General features: G+C 41.7%; 2 protein-coding genes across 2 annotated transcripts; both read left to right on the plus strand.

The window, feature by feature from the left end:
• The first annotated feature begins 1,349 nt into the window (after window positions 1-1,349).
• Window positions 1,350-18,141, plus strand: NONO (non-POU domain containing octamer binding). The gene is made up of 11 exons (XM_054717975.1): window positions 1,350-1,424; window positions 6,971-7,132; window positions 8,880-9,073; window positions 11,489-11,790; window positions 13,362-13,457; window positions 13,645-13,841; window positions 14,157-14,241; window positions 15,149-15,251; window positions 15,815-15,854; window positions 16,003-16,112; window positions 17,155-18,141. The coding sequence occupies exons 2-11, from the start codon at window positions 6,982-6,984 to the stop codon at window positions 17,287-17,289; spliced, it is 1,413 nt and encodes a 470-aa protein (XP_054573950.1). The 5' UTR covers window positions 1,350-1,424; window positions 6,971-6,981; the 3' UTR covers window positions 17,290-18,141.
• A 588-nt stretch (window positions 18,142-18,729) lies between these two features.
• On the plus strand, window positions 18,730-22,847 carry ITGB1BP2 (integrin subunit beta 1 binding protein 2). Its single transcript, XM_008157601.3, has 11 exons — window positions 18,730-18,795; window positions 19,220-19,269; window positions 19,357-19,413; window positions 19,489-19,631; window positions 20,520-20,614; window positions 20,948-21,006; window positions 21,146-21,216; window positions 21,333-21,432; window positions 21,691-21,804; window positions 22,052-22,114; window positions 22,469-22,847. Exons 1-11 carry the CDS (start codon window positions 18,732-18,734, stop codon window positions 22,691-22,693), a joined length of 1,041 nt encoding a protein of 346 aa, XP_008155823.1. The 5' UTR covers window positions 18,730-18,731; the 3' UTR covers window positions 22,694-22,847.
• Window positions 22,848-24,903: the final 2,056 nt, after the last annotated feature.

Below are 24,903 nucleotides of genomic sequence, written 5' to 3' on the forward strand. Positions count from 1 at the left end.
GGTTCGATCCCTGGCCCTGGTCAGGGTGCATTCAGGAGGCAAACCATTGGATGTGTCTCTTTCACATTGATGTTTCTCTCTCTCTCATTCTCTCTCTTTCTCTTCCTCCCTCCCTCCCTTCCACTCTGAAAATCAATGAAAAAAAAATCCTCTGGTGAGGATTAACAACAACAAAATAGAATTAACAATTCAGTTCCTCAGTTGCACTAGTCATATTTCAAGCCCTCAATGGTCAGTCACATATAGCCAGTAGCTACTGTACTGAACAGAATAGATACAGAACATTTCTATCATTGCAGAAGCCTCTATTGGACAGTGCAGGTCTTGTTCGCTGTGTCCCCACAGAAGGTGGAGCCAGTTGGGACACCCTGAAAACCTGAGCATGAATTTGTTAATTAGTGGGAATAACTACAAAGAGCTATCAGTTGAGCCTTGTAGCCTTGATTCACCACAGGGCTAGAGCTAGTTAGGCGTTACTGAAAAATAAAGGGGATTACCTGATTGTTGTCCTACAGAATCTAGAATCTAGAGGTCTACAACGTATCCATGGTAATGATGACACCTGTTGAATCTCTGTAAACCTTAGGAACAATAGTGATGTTTGGACTGCTGGTTTTCCTGGTTACCATGGAAACGAGTACCTGGCTACAATTCTGTGTAATCACAGAGAATAAGGTATCAACCCTCCCTCCCCTCCCCCAGCCCTTTTTATAACCATAACCATAGTGATTATTTCAGGTGGGCTTCATGAGCAGACCTGGCAGGAGACGCAAATAAACATCTGATTAAGTATGGAGTATCAGAGTGCAAGCCCTAATGAGGAAGTGTGAAAAAGAAACATGGCGGGGCCTTTTTTCAGTAGGAAAAGACTAGATCTACTACTGAATACAACGACATTGTTGCTCTTGCTTCTTGCACAGGCGCAGTGCAGGAATCCTCAGAGCACGCCTACGCGCACATTTCCTTCCCTTCTCTCTCTCTTTCCATTTTCCTCTCTCCTCCTTTTCTCCCTCTCCCCCCTCGCAATCATTTGGTCTTCCAGTCTTTCCGTTAGCTGGTTTACGTTTCGCCTTCCGAGCCTCCATCCGCCCTCTCCCCCTTCCTTTTGGGTCTCTAGCGGACGAAACTAGCGCATGCGCATTAGGTACAAAGCCTCGCTCTTTGTCCCCATCCGTCGTTCACACGAACCCAAGTCTTTCGCATTCGTCAGCCAATAGGATCGTAGAAATGGCGGAAAACTGATTCCGCCTCTGAAGAAGAATCTTGATTGGCAGTTCAGATAACCAATCAAGAATGCCACTTTGTACCCCTGGGGAGGCACCGAGCTCCGTCGTTGCGTTTCCGGCGGTCGCGCGCTCTTTTCTTGGGACGGTAGAGGCCGTGTAGCGTCGCCGTTACTTTGAGGAGCGAACAGTCGGTAGAGGGTGAGTTTGGGGACGACTTAGTTCTCCTGTGAGAGGGGAATATGATTTCTCGCGACAATCGGTGAAGGAAGAGGCTAGGGCAAGGCTCGGTTTGGAGGGAGGTTGGCCCTTTCCAAGGCCCCTTGAGGCCTTGTGCCCGCCATCCCACTGGCTTCCCAGCCCACCCGCGCGGGGGGGGGGGCGGGCATCGCATTCAAACCTGACTCCCGCTTCCTCTCCCGCTGCCTTTCTTTGTGCGACGTGGCCTGGAATCTTAGCGCTGTCAATAAGTTCCTGGGCCTGAGGGTGTGGGGTCTATCATCCCAGAGCCTTGGAGTCGCGGCAGGAGGAGGAGGCGCTTTGTAGGGCGCTCCTCCCTTCGGCTTCGCGAGGCCATGAATTCTGAATGAGCAACTGGGGCACCCCGAGCGATGTTTCTTTGTCAGAACTCTTAGCTGGGAAGTTCATCTGTTCGTCCAGACCCCTCCGCTTTCGTCCTCAGGTTCCTGTATGCCCTTACTTTTAGTCTTGTTGCCTAGCTGCTCAACCCACGTGTAGCATCACTTTTAAAAAATGAAACTTAATTTTATGGATTTTTTTATCGGCTATTTTCCACTCGGAGAAACGATTGTCGTAAGGTGACACCTTTCTTTGTGTTCTTAACAGAGAAGTCAAGGTTAGAGAAGACTGGGAGGCACTTTGCTATCTTAAATCTAGGTTGAGGTAGGTGTAGGGTAGCCAGATAAAATATAGGACGCCCTGTTAAATTTGAATTTGACACATACAACGAATTATTTTTTTAGTATACGTTTCATGGGACTTACACACAAAGAAATCATTCCTTTCTAATCGTAAATTCAAATTTTACTCTGTTGTGTATTTTTATTTGATAAATCTGTCAGTTCTATTCGGAGTACACTGGTTTGATTTATACTTTCTTTGTTATCAAATGAAAGGTCCTAACAAACTCTTAGAAAATAAAAAAGGACCTTACCATGTTAGTGCTTTGTACAGCTTTCAGGCTGGTCCAGATCCAGGCGGCCATTTGGTCTGGTAGATTTTAACCAGATTTTCCGAATGTTTCCACTTAAAAAGTTGATCCTTATCCTGAAAATTAAGGGGACATTTACTTAGTTTTCAGATATGTGATACAGTAATGTACTTGGTCCTGTATCTAAACACTTGTGCAATTGTACCTCATGCTCAGTAGCCCCAGTCTTTCTAAATCAGCAATACATATTTTCTCAAGCAAGTCCTTCATCAAGGTTAGTCTTGCAGATAGAAATCCTTGCTGCTGATCTTTGTACTTTGTTTTCTTCTCAGAGGCCCCATGGTTAGGGGACAGTGATTTCTGCACATATTTCCAAATTATATTGGTAGTCATCATCAGAAGTAGGTGATAGGAACAATACTTACTGAGTACTTAGCTACTCTGTGGGCACTGTTTTAAGGGATTTATACAATATTACGTAGTCTTCATTGAATGCCTGCTTGGGAAAGAACAAACAGAAAGGGAAGATTATAAAGATGAGCATTATGGAGACATTTATTTAAAAACACAAAGGTAGGGAATTAGGTTATACAAGTGATTTTTGCTAGAATCCAGAAGAGTGGAGGTAGAATGTAATTAGTGACATTTGTCTAATTGAAGCACCTACCATATGTAGAAATAAGGGTAGTGGCTTCCAGCAGGAACAAGTGTCTGCTATGTACATTACCTCACTTAGTCCTTAAAATAACCAGCCCTATAAAGTAGGTATTGTTATCCCCATCTTACAGGTGAGGAAATTAAGGCTCAAGTTAGGTAACATGGCTAGTTTGGAACTCTGAAATTGAAATGAGTAATTACAAAGCCTGTAGTATAGAGATGAGTATGGGATTCTCCACTCCATGCTCCATCACACTGTGTGACCTTGGATGGGCATCATTTTTCTTATCCAGAATAATAATAATTGTGATTACTAAAGGAGATAATGCAGACTTAGCACAGTACCTGACATAATGGTTGATCAATATTTTGTATTACCACCTTAACTGCCACGCTATACTTTCTAAAATAAAAAATAACCTCCCCTTGAACTACATAAACTGATGAACAAAAATAGATCCAGAGACATAGAAGCATGGAACAGACTGTCAAACCTCAGAGGGAAGGCAGGGGAGAGAGAGGGGGGTAAGAGTTCAACCAAAGGACTTGTATGCATGCATATAAGCATAACCAATAGATACTGACAGTAGCGGAGTGAGGGCCTGTGTTGGGGGATGGGAGTGGGCTGAGAGAGGTCAATGAGGGGGAAAGAGACGTGTTATGCTTTCGACAATAAAGAATTTTTTAAATAAATAAAATAACCTCCCTTGAAGTAATCTTAAATGGTCTAGAACATCTTAGCACTTTATCCTCAAAAAGGTAGGCCATTTCTATTAAAAAGTTGTAAAGTGGCCTTTTGAAATGGAATGATGAGGTGTGGGTAAGACGTAAAGATAAGAGTTTTTAATATTTCAGTTTTGAATGGATCTCTAAGGATTTCTATTAACATGTAAATTATAAATTGTAGATTCCTTAATGGGATGCAAGGTACTGAGGCTAGGGCCTTAGTTAAAGGCTGGAGGAAAAGAGGGTCCTTGGGCTCTAGCAAGAGATAAGACCTAGTTGAAGAAATGGCTGTGAAAATCATTCAAGTTTCTGTTGTAGGCCACTTTTGAGGTCAGGGAAGGGAGATGTTTAATAGCTGGGACTCTTAAAAAAAAGTATCTGTGTAAAAAAGTATCAAATAGGAAAATATTTGATTCTAATGCCCAACTTAAACCTGCTCCCAACTGTTGCTGGGGTAGATTTTAAATTTTATATGCTTTTATTTCTTTTATATATATCTTATTTTAAAATAATGATTTCTTTTTTCTTAATTTTTTAAATTTTTATTTTTTTTTGCTAATCCCCCCTCCCCCAGGATATTTTTTTTCCCATTGATTCTTAGAGAGAGTGGAAGGGGTTGGGGGAGAGAAACATTGATATGAGAGAGACACATCTACTGGTGCCTCCCGCACGCCCCCTGATGGGTTGGAGGCTAGCCTGCAACCGAGGTGACTGCAATCTGAACCTATTTGCTGTGAAACTGTTACACCTATTCATAGCATTTAAAGTTATTACAATTTTTTGAGAAAACAGTGCTGCACTATGTGGCAAGAGTCACAGATTCGGTTATACTATTTTTATCCTAAGGAAATAATTAAGCAGAAAGCTACAAGCACAAAGATATTTACTGAAGTGTTATAATAGGAAAATATTGAAAACAACCTAAATGTCTCATAGTAGAGAGTAGTTTAGTAAATCCATATGGGCTTTATGTAGCTGTTAAAAATTATAATTATGTTCACTATAGAGATGAGGAAAACCTGAACATACAATGGTGCATTATGATTATAGTCATTGAACTGATAATTATTTTCTGAAAGCTAAAGAATCAAAAATGGAAATTGTGAGAGGAATATTTACTCAGGGCTATGCCCCAAGATTTAGCTTGAGCATTGTTTATAATGGTGAAAAATTAGAAACAACCCGTGTCCAACACTACAGTGGCTTGGTTGACAGCTGAATACTGTGCATTAACAATGTAGAAGATTTAGTAACATGAAAACTGTTAGATATGTGTTGTAAAGTAGAAAAGGCATTATAAAATAATTTTTATCATATCCTATTTAGAGTACCTACAAATATATAAATCAGTGACTAGGAGGGTATACCAAAATGTTAACAGTGACTATTTTTTAGTGCTGGGTCTTTGGATTTTTATTTCTGAGTTTTTTATAACAAAGATGTATTTTGTGGTAGGTGCCTTATTAATGAGAAACAAAACTGATGAACTGACATAAATGAGAAAATTCAAGTCTGGGCTTAAATGTCAACTTTTCAGTGACATTTTTCCTCACAGCTCTATTTAAAATTACTACCTTCCACTCCCATAACTCTTTCTCCCCCCCCCCTTTTTTATTTTCCAGTAACACCTCTTCTTAACTACTATGTGATAAAATTATTATGTATATTGTTTTGTCTTCTCACTAGAAGGAAAGGACCCAGAAGGCAAGAATATTTGCTTTGTTCATTAATACATCCCAATCACCTAGAATAGTGCCTAGCAAATAGTTGGCATTCAGTGAATATTTATTTGTTGAATGATTGATTTAGTAAAAAAGAAATAATAGTAAAAAAATCATCAATAACCTATAACAAGCAGGACAATTTTTATTTTTGCCTACCTTCTGTTCCTTGTCTACATTTATGAATTTAAAAAACCCTTTCCCTCTTAAAGTATCAACATTTTTCATGCTTACATGGTCTTCATAATTTTTAATACTGTGTAATGTTCCATTGTATAGATGTATCATAATTAAAAACTAGGCCTCAAAAAAATAAATAATAAAATAAAAAATAAAAACTAGGCCTCTGATTTTGGATATGTAAGTCATTTTTATTATTTACCATTTTTATTGTCCATAAAGGCCATTGCAGTGAATATTTCATGGGTGTGATTTTTAAATTTTAAAATATTATATTCTTAGGATGAATTTCTAGGAACAGAATTCCTGAGTTAAAGAATATGAACATCTTGATAGTTCTTGTTACCTATTGTCTTATGAAACAACTTTTGGATATAGTATTTCATAATTGCAATGATGTTCCCAGTTTTGGTGGGATATGATACAAAATATATTAAGGATTTTTATACACATAAAAGTATTCTTAAATGTCCATTATCCAAAAATTAACAGTTATTTTCTTCATCTAAAATATAGCTTGCACTGTTTTAAAGGAATCATATAATGTATTCACCATAAGGTCTTTCTTTGTATCTTCAGCTAAATTCTGACTAGAGGGTCTTGTGTTTAGAATTGACTTTGCCCTTTTATTTCATTAAAGAACTGTCCTTGGATGTCAGTTTAAAACCACCAATTGCCAATTTCTGGATTATGCCGGAAATTTTCATTTTGTTTTCTTTTAATCTTATTTTAATTTTTAGATGACAGAATTTAACATTTTATGTTTATACTAGGGGCCCAGTGCATGACTTCGTGCACCTTGAAAGGAACTGTGGGCCTTGACGCTGCAGTGGGCATAGAGGTGGGTCTTGGCCCATCCTTCATGCCCCCACCCGGCCCTTCCCACTGCAGCCCCTGTAGCCCAAACTGGCTAGGGCAGTCGTCGTGTTTTTAAAATGTGCTTTAATAATTTTATGATAGGGCTAACAGTTAAGGGGTAGATCTGTTTGGAAAAGTAGTTTCCTATTATGTGTAAAATTATTGAACTAGAAGATTCCTCAGGTCATTCTAGTGCAAGCTGTTCTTGTCTGATTCTTGTCCAGTTTCTGTGTGCAACGTAACTGCTAATGCCTGGTTGTTTTATATTTCTGAATTGTATTCCTTTGCCATACTTGTTCAAAATAACCAGTTGTTAAGATCTGGCAAAAGTCAGGATACCAACGATGATTGATGACATACAGTATGAGTCATCAGGAAGGTGACTGCATTCTTAGCACTGTGAATGTATTTGACTGTCCACATTTTCTTCTTAGGGTACAAAAAAATGCAGAGCAATAAAACCTTTAACTTGGAGAAGCAAAACCATGCTCCAAGAAAGCATCATCAGCATCACCACCAGCAGCACCACCAGCAGCAACAGCAGCAGCCACCGCCGCCAGCAGTACCTGCAAATGGACAACAAGCCAGCAGCCAAAGTGAGTGCATGCTAAGTAATGGGGTCGAGATAGGTTCCCTCTTAGGAATGGGGTCTTGATTTTTTTAAAATATATTTTTATTGATTTCAGAGAGGGAAGGAGAGAGTGAGAGATAGAAGCATCAAGGATGAGAGAGAATCATTGATCAGCTGCCTCCTGCATGCCCCTTACTAGGGATCGAGCCTGCAACCCAGGCATGTGCTCTTGACCGGAATTGAACCAAGACCCTTCAGTCCACACAGGCTGACTCTCTATCCACTGAGCCAAACCGGCTAGGGCTGGGTTCTTGATTTTTAGATTAGTCTTTTGGGATTATAAAGGAATAGGTCTTTGTTCTATTTACCTCTTAATATTTAAGATAGAAAAAGGCTGATTCTCTGAAACCAAAAAGCAGGCATGTAGGGATAGCAGTTGAGTCTAGGTTGCTTTGCTGTGTTGGCTAAACAGATGTCTGCATGTTTTGCCTCAAAGCTTGGTTTCCTAGAGGTAATCAGATGACTGATACTTAGGGAACATATAGAACAAGTCTTTAAGACTTAATGGAGAAGTAGTCTGGTACTGAGTATTATTACACTTTTAGCCTGGGGCCTGTGCCAGCCCACTTATAATCAGTGAAAAGTCTTTAAAGGTATGTTTCCATTTGTTCAGCAAACTTTGAACGCCTATTTGTGTGCCTCTAAGACTAGAACCTAAAAGGGGGGAGGGGCTCACAAACATGGACAACGATATGATGATTGTGGCAGAGGGTGGAGGTGGGAAAGGGCATAGAGGGACTAAATGGTTTTGGGCGACGGGGGGCGGGGGCGGTTGCGGGGGAGACTAGAACCTACTTCAAACCTTTTTAATTTCCTGAGATTTCTACAAAGAATACTTTTTCTTTTTTTAAAAAAATATATTTTATTGATTTTTTACAGAGAGGAAGGGAGAGGGATAGAGAGTTAGAAACATCGATGAGAGAGAAACATCGATCAGCTGCCTCCTGCACACCTCCCACTGGGGATGTGCCCGCAACCCAGGTACATGCCCTTGACTGGAATCGAACCTGGGACCTTTTAGTCCACAGGCCGACGCTCTATCCACTGAGCCAAACCGGTCAGGGCAAGAATACTTTTTCCTAACTCATTTTTTTAAGATATATTTTTATTGATTTCAGAGAGGAAGGGAAAGGGAGAGATAGAAACATCAATGATGAAGGAGAATCATTGATTGGCTGCCTCCTGCATGCCCCCTACTGGGGATCAAGCCCACAACCCAGGCATGTGCCTTTGACCAGAATAAAACCCAGGACCCTTCAGGCCACAGGCTGACCCTCTATCCACTGAGCCAAACTGGCTAGGGCCCAACTCATTTCTTTTTATTATGTTACCCCCCCCCAAGCCTGAGAAAATGGGAACTGTAAGGTTATGAAGATGAGTGAGATTGGGAAATGGAACAACTGTGCTTTATACTTCAAAAATCTGTCCCTTCTTACATAGAGTTCCTTGACTTGCTTAATTTTCTCTTTGGCCAATAGCTCCTGTATTGTCTTTCTGCCTTTGATTTAGTCCTAGTTGGCTCCTGGCCCACAGTACCCGCCCCACTCTCTGCATACTGCTTTCATATTCTGAGGTGCAATTTAGTGATAAGTGGTTAATGGATAGATTGCATTGGGAAATGGTGTTTGGCTTTTCTATAGCAATTAGGTTTCCTAATATAGCAGTAGTTGTAGCTGTTTGAGAATGACTGTAAATCTCTTGTCTTCTCTCAGATGAAGGCTTGACTATTGACCTGAAGAATTTTAGGAAACCAGGAGAGAAGACCTTCACCCAACGTAGCCGGCTCTTTGTGGGCAATCTTCCTCCTGACATCACTGAGGAGGAAATGAGGAAACTATTTGAGAAATATGGGAAGGCAGGCGAAGTCTTCATTCATAAGGATAAGGGCTTTGGCTTTATCCGCTTGGTAAGCAACTGTAGGTTTATAGAACAAAGGTGCGGAAGCTGGGGAGTGATGGATATGGAAAATAAGGCAATAAATAATTCTCAGATGGTCTGCTAAAAGCTTGTAGTTGTAGTTAATGGAATAGGACAAAAAATGCAGATTTAAAAATTTTTCCTCATAGATTTCTTAAAAATATTGCTTTTATTGGGTTTGAAAGAGAGTGGAAGGGAGGGAGAGAGAAACATCGGTCAGTTGCCTCCCACACACACCCTGACCGCGGATCCAACCAGCAACCTGGGCATGTGTCCTGACCGGGAATCAAACTGGCAACCTTTCAGTGCACTGGATGATGCTAAACCAACTGAGCCACATCGGTCAGGGCTGTATATATTTTTAAAAATTTAATTGTGCTAAAATACACATAAGATAAAATTTATTATCTTAATTATTTTTTAAATTTTATTTTTAATATATATATTTTTATTTATCTCCATAAATGAGGAACTTGATGTGATCAGAACTAGTATTCCTTCCAGGTGTACCACTCACTCAAGACTATATAGGCAAGTCATTTTCTCTGGGGCTCAGATTCCTCTTTAGTAATATGAAGGGAGTCCAATCAAGGTTTGTGGTTCTAAAGAGGTCTCTTGGAGGACATAAGAGATTCTGGTTAAGTTGTTTGTAGTTAGCTGAAATTTAAATATTCTAGCACTACTGTATTGTAAGGGTAGGTTTTATGCTGATCATTGTTGTCTATATGATATGTTACCCTTGGGAGAATAACCTGTGATACTGATAACCATGTAAGTGTTACTACCTTTTAGGATTTCCAATTGGTTTTTCAGGGCCATAAGAACAGTTAGGAGAATAAACCAGATTAAAAAAAAAAACAGTTAGGCTAACCAAAGAGTGATCTGAAACACAATTCCATTATTTCAGTTCTATCCATGCTTCTTTATATGCTGTTGTCAAGCTCCTTGTTTTTTTGTTGTTGGTTTTTTTTTTAAAGTATACACCGAGTGGCCAGATTATTATGATCTCTGAATGCATAATAATCTAGCCACTCAGTGTGTGTGTATCCTATATAATAAAGAGCCAATATGCTAATTAGATTGAACAGCAGAACGACCTTCCGGATGAAGCTGGGGCTGCAAGGGCCAAGCCCCTTGCACAAATTTCATATGTGTGTGTGTGTGTGTGTGTATGTTAGAGGCCCGGTGCATGAATTCATGCATGGGTGGGGTCCGGCCAGCCTGGCCAGGGGAAGGGGACATGGGCGGTTGGCTGGCCTGCCTGCTGGTCGAACTCCTGGTCAAGGGGACAATTTGCATATTAGCCTTTTATTATATAGGATACACACTTTTATTATATAGGATATTATGCGTTCAGAGATCATAATAATCTGGCCACTCAGTGTATATTTTATTGATTCTTTTTCAGAGAGGAAGGGAGAGGTATAAAGAGTTAGAAACATCTATGAGAGAGAAAGATCGATCAGCTGCCTCCTGCACACCCCCCACTGGGGATGTGCCCGCAACCAAGGTACATGCCCTTGACCGGAACCGAACCCGGGACCCTTCAGTCCACAGGCCAGCGTTCCATCCACTGAGCCAAACTGGTCAGGGCTGTTGTTTTTTCTTTGTTTGTTTTTTTAAATATATTTTATTGATTTTTTACAGAGAGGAAGGAAGAGGAATAGAGAGTTAGAAACATGGATGAGAGAGAAACATCGATCAGCTGCCTCCTGCACACCTCCCACTGGGGATGTGCCCACAACCCTGGTACATGCCCTTGATCGGAATCGAACCTGGGACCTTTCAGTCCGCAGGCCGACGCTCTATCCACTGAGCCAAACTGGTTAGGGCTGTTGTTGGTTTTTTATTTGTGTGTGTGTTGATCCTCACCCGAGAATGTTTTTCCATTGATTTTTAGAGAGAGTGAAAGGGATGGGGAGAGACAGAGAGAGAAACATTGATGTGAGACATCAATTGGTTGCCTCCCATATATGCCCTGACCAGGGCCAGGAATCGAGCCTGCAACCAAGGTACATGTCCTTGACCAGAATCATGGGTTGATGTTCAATCCACTGAGCCAAACCACCTAGGGCCAAGCTCTTTTTTTTTTTTTTTTTTTTAGGTATTTTGTATTGAGCTATGCTACTTTAGAATCTTTTAAAAATATATTTAATTGATTTGAGAGAGAGAAACATCAATGATGAGAGAGAATCATTGATCGGCTGCCTCCTGCATGCCCCATACTGGGAATCGAGCCCACAACCTGGGCATGTGCCCTGACCAGGAATTGAACCATGACTTCCTGGTTCATAGGTCAAGGCTCAACCATTGAGCCATGCCAGCCAGGTGCTACTTTAAACTATTGATAGCTGTGTAGTTGGTCTGTTAAACTGAGTTATTCTAACTTTCCTCTGCTTCCTAGGAAACACGAACCCTAGCGGAGATTGCTAAAGTAGAGCTGGACAACATGCCACTCCGTGGAAAGCAGCTGCGTGTGCGCTTTGCCTGCCATAGTGCATCCCTTACAGTCCGAAACCTTCCTCAGTATGTGTCCAACGAACTGCTGGAGGAAGCTTTTTCTGTGTTCGGCCAGGTGGAGAGGGCCGTAGTCATTGTGGATGACCGAGGAAGGCCCTCAGGAAAAGGCATTGTTGAATTCTCAGGAAAGCCAGCTGCTCGGAAAGCTCTGGACAGATGCAGTGAAGGTTCCTTCCTGCTAACCACGTGAGTGAGGGCCCGTTGTTGTCTGGGAAGTTAGCCTTTAGAAACCCTGTTCTGTGCTCATTTAAATACTGTTCATACTAGTTCAGCTTTCTAGTAAGTTTTTTTAATTCATTTTTATTGATTTCAGAGAGGAAGGGCGAGAGAGAGATAGAAACATCAATGATTAGAGAGAATAATTGATCGGCTGCCTCCTGCACACCCCACACTGGGGATTGAGCCCACAACCAGGGCGTGTGCCCTGGCCGGGGATCGAACTGTGACCTCCTGGTTGATGCTCAACCACTGAGACACGCTGGCTGGGCTAGTAGAGTTGTTAACATAATCTTAAATTAACACAAGTATAGTTTGAGGATTAAAAAATAAACTTTAATAGCCCTGGCTCAGTTGATAGGAGTATCATCCTGTACACCAGAATGTTGCAGGTTTCCCTGGTTGGGGCATATGCGGGTGGCAGTCGAATGGTTCTCACGTCAATGTTTCTGTCTCTCTGTCTCCCTCTCTCTCTAAAATAAATAAAATATCCTTGGGTGAGGATTTTTGTTTTGTTTTGTTTTGTTTTAAATTTCTTTATTGATTAAGGTATCACATATTTGTCCTCATCCCCCCATTCCCATCCCACACCCCTCTCCACGCATGCCCCCACCCCCCTGTTGTCCTTAATCATTGGTTAGGCTCATATGCATGCACACAAGTCCTTTGGTTGATCTCTCCCCTTTACCCCCACCCTCTGGGTGAGGATTTTTTAAATATATTTTTATTGATTTCAGAGAGGAAGGGATAGGGAGAAAGAGAAACATCAATGATGAGAGAGAATCATTGATTGGCTGCCTCCTGCACGCTTCCTACTGGGGATCGAGCCTGCAACCCGGGCATGTACCCCATGTGCCCTTGACTGTAATTGAAACCGGGACCCTTGAGTCCACAGGCCAATGCTCTATCCACTGAGCCAAACCAGCTAGGGCAGAATATGTATTTTTTTATGTTAAAAATTTTCAGTCCTTCAGTGGGTCATTTAATCAGTGTTAAGTCTCCCCTTTGAGGTTTTATAACTCTGAAAAGTTGTTTTGTGCATGCAACATCTTAGAATTTATCCCAAGTTGTGGTCTGGAGTTCTATAGATAATACATATTTAGGCTGCACTTAAGTAATTATGTTTTTATTGATTGTAGAGAGGAAGGGAGAGGGATGGAGAAAGAGAAACATCAATCGGCTGCCTCCCGCACGACCCCCACTGGGGAATCAAGCCTGCAAACCAGGCATGTGCCCTGACCAGGAATCGAACTGGTGACCTCTTGGTTCATGGGTTGATGTTCAACCATGGAGCTACACTGGCCAGGCTGAACATCTTTTTAAAGGCTGTATTCAGAGATCTGAAGCCTGACTTGATCCTATCAACCCCAGATTACACATTTCCACATAATGCCATTAAAAGGAATTGGTTACTTGGGACTGGGTATAAAACTTCTTCATAAGTTTGTCTTGTCCTGACCCCTAAAACTAGTTCATGTGTCAGTGGCAGGTGTAGAGAGCAAGCCTAGTGTAGGGTATAATTTGATCTTTCTTTTTCCCAGATTTCCTCGACCTGTGACTGTGGAGCCCATGGACCAGTTAGATGATGAAGAAGGACTTCCAGAGAAGCTGGTTATAAAGAACCAGCAATTTCACAAGTATGTTGTCCTGACAGATTCCCTGTTAGCTGTTTGCCTATTCTTAAGGAAGCTTGTAAAGGGATGTGTAAAAGAGACAGGTCTTTGTTATATGTATTTACTAGCAGCCATTATTTTGGCACTCAGGGGGAATACATTGCTTAGTTGGCATCTTAGAATTTTAGTAACCCAGGAACCTTCTCTTTAGGGAGAGGGAGCAGCCACCTAGATTTGCACAGCCTGGCTCCTTTGAGTATGAATATGCCATGCGCTGGAAGGCACTCATTGAGATGGAGAAACAGCAGCAGGACCAAGTGGACCGCAACATCAAGGAAGCTCGTGAGAAACTGGAGATGGAGATGGAGGCTGCTCGCCATGAGCACCAGGTCATGCTAATGAGGCAGGGTGAGTATAGGCCTCTAAGTCTTAAAACTAAAAGAACAAAATAAGTTTTTCCAGAGTTTCTTAGTATTAATCAGTAGAGAAAGGCCTAAACCTCTACTTTTATCCTCTAAAATATTTTGTTGATCTTGGGTAGGCAAATGAGCTTGGAGACGTGGCAAATAATAGGTTTGGCTGTATTTTTGGAATCTGGATACCTCGGATGGCCACTGAGGGATTATATATCCCCTTTGCTTTCTGGATCTTTAATTATAGAAAATTATTGGGCCCATTGAGGAGAATGAAGAATACTCTCAATCAAGTCTGTTGTTTTTCTAGATTTGATGAGGCGTCAAGAAGAACTTCGGAGGATGGAAGAGCTGCACAACCAAGAAGTGCAAAAACGAAAGCAACTGGAGCTCAGGTAACTGTTCTCAACCCTTTTTTCTCTCACAATGTCTCACTCCTGCTTCCTACCACTGAGCTACCTCATGCATTTGTAAATATATTGGCAAACATTTCCTGGCTGTTTCTGAAGTTCTCCCTTTGGATGGGAGATGTTTCAGCTGCCAGTGGTTCTGGGAATTACCCAGGGCTACACTAAAGAGAAAATAGCTGAGTGCTGATCTCATGAGGCTCCTGTGAGAAAGAACGTTTTCCCATAAGGGACACATCTGGGTTGCTTTAGGACTGGGCACATTTAACATTGAGCTTCCTGGAGAGCTATGATAGTTTTCAGTTGGCTCTTTTAAAAAATATATATACATATACATATACATACATATATATATATTATTGATTTCAGAGAGGAAGGGAGAGGGAGTGAGAGATAGAAACATCAATGATGAGACAGAATCATTGATCAGCTGCCTCTTGCATGCCCCCTACTGGGAATTGAGCCCACAATCCAGGCATATGCCCTTGACCAGAATCAAACCTGCGGGACCCTTCAGTCCGCAGGCCAACATTCTATCCACTGAGCCAAACTGGCTAGGGCTTCAGTAGGCTCTTAATCCTCTTGGCTGAGTCCCCTATTAAGATAATTGGCTTAGCCGAAACCGGTTTGGCTCAGTGGATAGAGCGTCGGTCTTCGGACTGGAAGGTCCCAGGTTCGATTCCGGTCAAGGGCATGTACATTGGTTGCGGGCACATCCCCCGGTAGGGGGTGTGCAGGAGGCAGCTGGTCGATGTCTCTCTCTCATCGATGTTTCTAGCTTTCTATCCTTCTCCCTTCCTCTCTGTGAAAAATCAATAAAATATATTTTTAAAAAAAGATAATTGGTTTAAGTTCTGAAATACCTCTGCTTAAATACCTTGGTGACTCTCTGTAGGCAGGAGGAAGAGCGCAGGCGCCGTGAGGAAGAGATGAGGCGACAGCAGGAAGAAATGATGCGGAGACAGCAGGAAGGATTCAAGGGAACCTTCCCTGATGCGGTATATCTCCTTTGTGCCCATGATGTACCAGTCCAGTCGTGATATGACAAACCCACCATGAATTGTCTGCCCACTAGGACTATACAACATACCAGGTTATGATCAATTTTTCCATTCTGTGAAACTCCTTTTAGAAATAATTCATAGGAAGGAAAGGTAAGGTTTGAAGGAGAGCTCTTTTTGCTCCACGGGCTATTTAAAGTGAAAAGCTGGGACCAGTATATGCTGTTTATACTCAGTGACTGTAGGATGAGATATATCCAGTTCCATAGCAGCCTTGACTAGTCCATTGCTGTCCTTAAAGTTGTACAGGTTGGAGCTATAGAAAAAAATTGACTGTCTTTCCCCTTTCCTTTCATAACTCTCTTGTACGACTGACTTGTGTCCTAGTAGCTCTGATCTTGAACTCACTGTGAGGAACTGTTGTTGGTGTTCGTCAGCTTGGTCTCAGTGTACTTGGGATGTGTTATCACTCTATACTTTCCTTAGTGTGTGGTCTTCAATGGATTGTGGGAGAATGCAGTTCTGTCTTAGACTGTCTTTAGTGTTTTTTTGTTTTTCAGAGAGAGCAGGAGATACGGATGGGCCAGATGGCTATGGGAGGTAAGGACTCAGGAGATTAATGGATCAGATTTTCTTTCCTGTCTTGTCTCTTGTGAACTATGTAGCTTATTTTACATAGTCCAGATTTAAGGTATTCACATTTCTGGGAGCATCTTTCTCCTGTACTGATCACACTACTCTGCTTTAGGTGCTATGGGCATAAACAACAGAGGTGCCATGCCCCCTGCTCCTGTGCCTGCTGGTACCCCAGCTCCTCCAGGACCTGCCACTATGATGCCAGATGGAACCTTGGGATTGGTAATAACTGAAGGGCCTTAATAGTAACCCTGAATGGTGATGGGAGGAGAAAGGACTTTGCTTCCATATTCCCTTGACCTGCCATGATTTTGCTACAGATGACAGTATTAGAACCACTGTTATCCAATGAAACCTCAAGATCTTTCTTTTGGACTCCTGAGTAAACTTGAGTGTCAAAATATACTTTATGGTCCATATAATCCTGAGGTGATTTTAGTTCTTATATCAACATGTTAAAACTGGATAGGCTTCAGGTTGCTTGAAAGTGATGGCCTGCCCTTGTCCATGTACCTAGTTCATCAGAACTTAACCATCTTAGGAATTTAGTATGTAATATTGCTTAGCTAATAAGAATAGGGATTAAAAAGAAGAAAGAATAGGGATAAAAAGTTAAAGGTGAGATGGTTGGGTGGGTCCGTAATTCAGGTACCCTTCCTTTCAGGGACATCTCTGCTAGTTTTTTTTTTTTAATGTATTTTTTTTGTTGATTTCAGACAGGAAGGGAGAAGGAGAGAGAGAGAGATACATCAATGATGAGAGAGACTCATCGATTGGCTGCCTCCTGCACACCCCACACGGGGTTGAGCCCACAACCTGGGCATGTGCCCTGACTAGGAATTGAACGGTGACCTCCTGGTTCATAGGTCAACACTTAACCACTGTGTACTCCGGCCGGACTATCCACTAGAGTTTTGTTTTTTTTTTCTTTTCATTGATTTCAGACAGGAAGGGAGAGAGAGAGAAAGATGAGAGAGAATCATTGATGGGCTGCCTCCTGCATGCCCACAATGGGGATGGAGCCCCACAACCCAGGCATGTGCCTTGACCAGGAATCTAACTGACTTCCTGGTTCATAGGTCACTGTTCAAGCATGAGCCATGCCAGCTAGGCTCCACTAGAGTTTTAAATACGATTAGGCACCCCCAGCATCAGGAGCCTTGAAAAATTGGGTGGAAATGGCCTCCAAGGGAGGGACTACAGATGGGTGGGAAGCTTAGGACATAGGTTATTTTTGTAATGTTGCTCTCTTTTTCTCTTTAAGACCCCACCAACTACCGAACGCTTTGGCCAAGCTGCTGCAATGGAAGGAATAGGGGCAATTGGTGGCACCCCTCCTGCATTCAACCGTGCAGCTCCTGGAGCTGATTTTGCTCCAAACAAACGTCGCCGATACTAATAAAATTGCAGTGTCTAGTTTCCCAAAACCCTTAAGAGAAGGACCCTTTTTGGACTAGCCAGAATTCTACCCTGGAAAAGTGTTAGGATTCCTCCCAATAGTTAGATCTTCCCTGCCTGTACTACTCTAGGGCCAGAGGTCAAGGGAGGGGTGATATTTAAATAATTTCTGTGTGGTATATTGTTGAATCGTGTCTGTGTGGTGCATTCCTGAAGTCTCTCGATTATTGAAGGCCAGGGGTGGGGAGCAATGGCAAAGTGGATCCAGTTAATGCCCCCATGAATCTTGATCATTCCATTCTGTTTATCCTGTTCTATTTGCATTCTCATTCTTAAATTTCCCGACCCCGGAGACACTGCCACATGTACCACAAAAACCACAAACATCCTCCATTACTTTATTCACTCCCAGGTGGGAATTCAGGCAAATGTCTGCAGAGGTCACAGATAACATACATACGGTTCTGTTATACCCCATATATTATCCCTTCATACCCTAAGGAAGACATTTTTCTCTTAGAGATTTTCATTTTAGTGTATCTTTTAAAAAAAAATCTTGTGTTAACTTGCCTCCATCTTTTTCTTGGGTAAGGACAACCCAGGAATGGCCCTTTTGTGTCTGATGTTGCTGTTAACAGCTTTTCTTGATAGGCCTAATAACAACCTTGGAACAGGGTTGCTGTATGATGAATGTCCAACAGTAGCTCTTAGCATTGCCTATCTTAAGTAGTTATGCTATGCTTTATTTTTTATTGGTGTACCATGTTTGATTTGTTCCTGATACCTTCGGAGTTTTTTTCTGAAAATGAAGCAGTAACGCAGCATCAACTTATTAAAATACATTTTAATCCTTTTCATTTTCTGTGCTATTTTTGAAGGGGAAGGGAGGGAGGGGTGTTCTGTCTCAGGAGATGAGCAGTAGGTTTTATCAAGTATCCATGTGGCAAACGTCAGGGATTGGGTGCATACTATGGCTGAAGTGGTTGACAAAAGATTTGTGCTATTGGTACACAGAAGTAATAAGGATGGGAGGAAAGCTTCTTTGAAAGAAAATGGGCTGGGGGATAGGGGTATTCTCATTGGGAGGGTTCTCAAATTGGTATATGTTTCTGAGCAGCTGCTAATATGTCTGAGGCTTAGAATTGGCATGGTAAATCTAAAACAGTCTCAGCTGTGATTAGCTGACCTCGCCCAAGTTCCAAACCCTACTCTGCGTGATCCTTTTCTTGAGCCTCAGAGCTAAAATACTCCTGAGCTCTTTCCTATTGGCTGGGAAGACCAATTGAAGTTCCCTTGCCCATGTTAGGAGGTGTACGCCTCCTGAACTAAAGATAGACACAGCTGGCCCTTCCAGGCAGCTAAAAGCTTCCAGACTAAGAGGTGTTCCCCACTCGGCAGCCAGACTCCTTGAAATACCCTTTCAGTAATTCTACCAACGCTTCCATGTCTCTACTCTGCCATAACAAAGGCTGTGGGCAGCACTTTGACCCCAATACAAATCTTCCTGGTGAGTAAGCCTGGTCTTGCCAGGGGGATCCGGATCCTGGGGAATGGTCATCTGTGGATAGTCTGCTAAAGGAGTAGAAAAAGAAATTTAGTGTACCTGCCCTAGTTTAACGTCTGGGCAATCTTCACTCTTTACTGGACTTTTAAAAAATTATATGGAAAGCCCTAACTGGTTTGGCTCAGTGGATAGAGCGTTGGCCTGCGGACTGAAGGGTCCCAGGTTCGATCCCAGTCGAGGTCATGTACCTTGGATGTTTCCAACTCTCTATCCCTCTCCCTCTATGTAAAAAATAAAAATTTTTTAAAAAAATTATATGTAAAAACCAAAATTATATGTAAAAACCAAAGCATATAGGCCTATGGAAGAGGTAAGAAGTGACATCTGGTATAGTTTCCTTTCTTGATCTTTCTACCCATATCCACAGATTCCTGTTGCCATCACACTGGGATCCCAATCTTCCATGATGCACTTAAGGTGAGGTATAAGTGAGGGGGGATAGCAAGAACATTTCCCAAAGGAAATAAACTCAGGAGTCTAAGCTGAGCTGGGTCTCATTATCAGGGTTGGTCCTGTTGCCGGAAGCGAACTGTAGATTTCTCTGAGTTCTTAAACATCAAGGTAAATTCTTTTACTTAGATTCTGCCCCTAATAGAAAGATTCTATCTCTAATCCTCCTCTCCTTATCTGTACTAGGGCTGTACTGTGGGACCACACTGTGCTGAGAAGCTCCCTGAAGCCCCTCAACCTGAGGGCCCTGGCACAAGCAGTTCATTTCAGGAGCAAAAACTGACTACGATTCCAAAGTCAGCAGAGACTTTGCGCCGGGAGAGGCCCAAGTAAAGAGGAGGTCCCAGTCCTAGCTGGTTTGGCTCAGTGGATAGAGCATCAGTCTGCAGACTGAAGGGTCCTGGGTTTGATTTCGGTCAAGGGCACATGCCCAGATTGCAGGCTGGATCCCCAATAGAGGGCATGCAGGAGGCAGCTGATCAATGATTCTCATCATTGATGTTTCTATCTCTCCCTTCCTCTCTGAAATCAATAAAAATATTTAAAAAGGAGGAGATCCCAGGGTTTTTTCTATATTCATGGAGCTTAGGGTCATTGGGGTTTGGAAGCTAGGGCATAGAGATGCGAGGAGGGCCAGATGTCAGGGCTTAGTGTATATTTTGTGCCGTAAGGGAAATCTATCCAGAAATAATGTCCCTTATTGTAAGGTGATATGGGTGATAGATGGGTATTTTGAGTTAACAGAGCAGATAGCCCCTCATGAATACGTATTTATAATACAAGGGGTAATTGGGAAGATCTTGATTTTTTTTTTCTTTTTGGAAAACATCTTTAAAATAGTTTTACATCAAGAAAAGGATGTAGTAGAATTGGCAGTCAGGAGGCTGTAGAGAAGAGTAAGTTAATTTTATGGAAATAGAAGAAAGTCATATTAGGCCCACAATTAGAGGAAGGAGAAATGGTATGTTTCTACAGAGAAATGTGAGATTTAAGGCAACTGAGTAGATGAGCAAGGTAAGTCCTGGTGATTTCCCCAGGGTCAGGGATTTGGGATGTCCATAGAGAAGAAAATTGGCAACGGGGTTTCTATGCAACTTCTCCAAACCTGACCTCAATTTCACCAGACATCTTGGATTCCATTAGAACTGGTGGGAGTGTTGGAGCTGTCGGTCATGGTTAATGAGTCAGAATTAAATCACCCCACCCTTACCCCCTAGGTCAGAGTTGCCTCCAAAGCTGCTTCCACTAAATATATCCCAAGCCCTGGAAATGGCATTGGAAAAAAAGGAATTAGACCAGGAATCTGGAGCAGGTAAGTGGGTCCTTAGTTGGACAGACCTCACAGACTGGAATGTAGTGAAAGTGGCAGTTAGGTGGATGTAATGGATAGGTTCCTGAATGCCCAGCCGGTGTGGCTTAGCAGTTGAGCATTGACCCATAAGCCAAGAGGTTACTGGTTCAATTCCTGGTCAGGGCACAAGCACGGTTTGGGACTCCATCCCCAGTAGTGGCATGCAGGAGGCAGCCAATCAGTGATTCTCTTTCATCGCTGGTGTTCCTATCTCTTCCTCTCTCTCTCAAATCAATAAAAATGTATTTAAAAATAAAAGATAGGTTTCTGACTCTATTTTCCTCCCTTGACCAGGACTTGACAGTAGTCTGATCCAGACTGGTTCCAGCTGCCAGAACCCAGGATGTGACGCTGTGAGTGAGAGTTTATGAGGGCTCAAGCATGTGGCTGAGGGATACTATACCCAAGAGATGATTAGGTGTAGATATGAAGTTCCATGAAATACACTTTAGAATGACCCGATTCCTTTCCTTTCTCCTTGATCTGTCTTAGGTTTACCAAGACCCTGAGAGTGATGCTACTCCATGTACCTACCACCCAGGAGCACCTCGATTCCATGAGGGGTGAGGGAGGGTACTAGGTGGGCTGTGGGAGAGGTTTCTCCCAATGTTGAACATAGATGGGAGTAGGGGCTTGTGGGAATGGAAAGGGATTCAGATGAATTATCTTCCTATTTCAGGATGAAGTCGTGGAGCTGTTGTGGCATCCAGACCCTGGATTTTGGGGCCTTCCTGGCACAGCCAGGATGCAGAGTTGGTAGACATGACTGGGGGAAGCAGGTAAGCTCCAACTTCCCTGAACTCGATTAGAAGCCAATTCCAGAAATAATTTCTCCTCCCCATAATTCATAGCAAGCTCTCTATCTCCCTTTGTATGGACCAAATAAGGTTCTACTCCTTATCCCTCAACAACCCAGAATCTTTGCAGTCAATATAAGTTAGTGTTAATCTTTTTGAACTGTATCTTCTCCATACAAACCATGAGAACTCCTCTTGGGTTAAGCGTTCATTTTTATCACCCACATTTCATATCTTTAGCTACCAGCATCTTGCCGTCACGATTGGCACCAGACAGATTCCTTAGTAGTGGTGACTGTGTATGGCCAGATTCCACTTCCTGCATTCAACTGGGTGAAGGCCAGTCAAACTGAGGTAAGGAATGTCTGATGCTGGATGGGAGGCTAGTGAATTGGGTGTTATTACAATATTACAGGCAGTGTTGCTTTATGTAGTTAAAATGTAGACTCCATAGTCCCCTGAGAGGAAGGTAGTGATATTAGGTCAGGGTTATCTGACTGACCTGTGCATGTATGGATCACACCTCTGGCCTGGTTCTGTGTCATAATGATCTGTTCTGACCTTCTGGATTGTTACTACCCCCATAATTCTTTTCTCTCAGCTTCATGTCCACATTGTTTTTGATGGTAACCGTGTGTTCCAAGCACAGATGAAGCTCTGGGGGGTAAGTGAAGATAAGGGAGCACAGGAAGGAGGGCAGATGGGGTGAAAAGAAGGGCCAGACTGCAATGAATAGAGGGTGTCTTGAGGGGGAAGGAGTTGTAATGGGAAGAAGTGGAGGTTTTCTCTTCATTTGCTTTTATATTCTCTCCCTTCACCTCCTTTTTTCCCCCCTTCCCTATCCCCTTTCTCTTTTTTCCCCTCTCCCTTACTATGTTGTCTTATTCCTCCATCTTTTCTCCGCCTTACATTTTTATTTTCTCCCTGTCATTTATCACCACCTGACCCTGACCCCAACAACGTTGATTTCTTCATTTTCTCTTTTTCCCGTGTTCCTTTATCTTTCCCTCTTCCTCAGGTCATAAACGTGGAGCTGAGCTCTGTCTCCTTGATGCCATCTCGGGTTGAAATCTCCCTGGTGAAGGCTGACCCAGGATCCTGGGCCCAGCTGGAGCACCCTGATGCACTAGCTGAGAAGGCTAAGGCAGGGGTTGGGTTAGAGATGGATGAGGAAGAATCTGAGGACTCAGATGATCTGAGCTGGACAGAGGAGGAGGACGAGGAGGAAGCAATGGGGGAATAGTGACACCAAACAATCAAGGATCTAGACAGGACCTCAATAAATTTCATAGGATCTCAGAGACCAGGATATGGTTGGCCATGTGATATTGAGCAGCAGGAGGCTGAAGGAGGGGAGAACAAAAACATCCAAACCATGCTGTTTTTTCTCTTAAATAAATCTGGTATTCTACAGTTTCACATAGTGTTGTTCTCTCACCTCACTATCTAAGATTGTATTCATTTCCCCCAACTTCTGTGTGTTTGACACATGTGTGAAAATAAGCACATGCACATTCAATCTATTCTTCACAACCATCAGTTATTTACTGAGTACTTACTATGTGCCCAGTTATGTGTTTAGGTAGTTTAGAGATATTTGAGAAACAGACTACTTATTCATTCATCTCAGGACAATTACAGTCTGGCTTACAAGTCATGGATAATTGACATGAAATAATAATAAATATTTTTAGGTAGTTAAACTGAGTACTAAATTGTGCAGTACAGTTTTTTTTTTTTTGTGCAGTACAGTTTTTAAGAGCTATTGGAGTTGAGAGAATGGCGAGATTAATGTGGACTGCAGTAGAAAAGGAAGGCTCAGAATAAAATCTAACCTTTTCCTAAAAAAAAGAAAGGGAAGTCTCCATGGCAGAGGTAATTTTTTTAAAGCTTTATTGAGATACAATTTGCAGACCATACAACACCCATTTAAAGTATAAAATTCAATGTTTTTCTGAGTTGTACAACCACAATCAACTTAAAACATTTTCATCACTCCAAAAGAAACCTTGTCTGTACCCATTAGTAGTCACTCCCAATTTTCCTTCAAACACATAGCCCTAGGCAACCACTAATCTACTTTCTGCCTCTGTGGATTACCTATTGTGGATATTTCATATGACTAGAATAAAAAAAGTATGTGGTCTTTTGTGACAGACTTCTTTCACTTAGCATAATATTTTCAAAGTTCATTCATGTTGTAACATGTATTAGCTCTTAACTTCTTTTCATGAACAAATAATATTCCACTGTGTGATATACCACATTTTGTATATCCATTCATCAGTTGAGGGACATTTGGGTCCTTTTCCACTTTTTGCCTATTATGAGTAATGATGTTATGAGCATTCATGTAAAAGTTTTTATACAGACATAAGATTTCATTTCTCTTGGATATATACCTAGGAGTGTAATTTATGGGTCAAATGGTAACTTTAATCTTTTGAGCAACTGCCAGACTATTTTCAAAGAGGCTGCATCATTTTACATTCCCACCAGCTATGTAAGAGGGTTCCAGTTTCTCTATATCCTCAATAACACTTATTTGTCTTATTTTATTATAACCATCTTAGAGGGTGTGAAGTGCAATCTAACTATGGTTTTAATTTGCAGTTCACTGATGGCTAATGATGTTGACCATCTTTACTTGTGCTTATTGGTAATTTGTGTCTCTTATTTGGAAAAACGTCTGTTCATATCCTTTGACCATAGGCTAATTGGGTTTTCTTTTTATTGAGTTGTAAAAGTTTTAAAATATAGGGTATCTCCAAAAGTGTATACACACACTTTGAATAATTATTAAAGGCAGTGTTTATTAAAATAAATTTCATTTTCAAGATTGAGCTTCAGGTGTTAAAGTGGGTATACATTTTTTGGGACACCTTGTATATTTTGGAGATAAGTCTCCTGTCAGATATAAGATTTGCAAATACTTTCTCCCATTGTGTGTGTTGTCATTCCACTTCCTTAGTGGTGTTCTTTGGTACACAAAAGTTTTTAATGTTTATGAAGTCCAGTTTTTCTATTTTTCCTTTGTTTTCTTAAGTTTTTGATGTCAAATCCAAGAAACCATTGCCTAATTCAAGGTCATGAAGATTTGCTTCTATGTTTTCTCCTAAGAGTTTTATAGTTTTAGCTTAGATTGAGGTCTTCAATCCATCTTGAATTAATTTTTTTATGTGGTATGAGGTAGGGGGTTCAACTTTACATTTATGCTTATGGATATCCAGTTGTCCCAGCACCATTTTTTGAAAGACTCTTCTGTCCCAATTGCCTTGGTACCCTAGCTGAAAATCAATTGACCATAAATGTGAGGATTAAGAAATACATTCTGAATGGAAATTTGAAGAATGAGAAATTTGGGTGGGTATGGAAGAGAGGGAGAGCCAGGATGGGGCTAGAAGGTGTTTTATTTTACTTTTTGTGTTTTAATTTTATTTTTTAAATATATTT

This window comes from Eptesicus fuscus, chromosome 1 (genome assembly GCF_027574615.1).
Source record: "Eptesicus fuscus isolate TK198812 chromosome 1, DD_ASM_mEF_20220401, whole genome shotgun sequence".
NCBI lineage: Eukaryota > Metazoa > Chordata > Mammalia > Chiroptera > Vespertilionidae > Eptesicus > Eptesicus fuscus.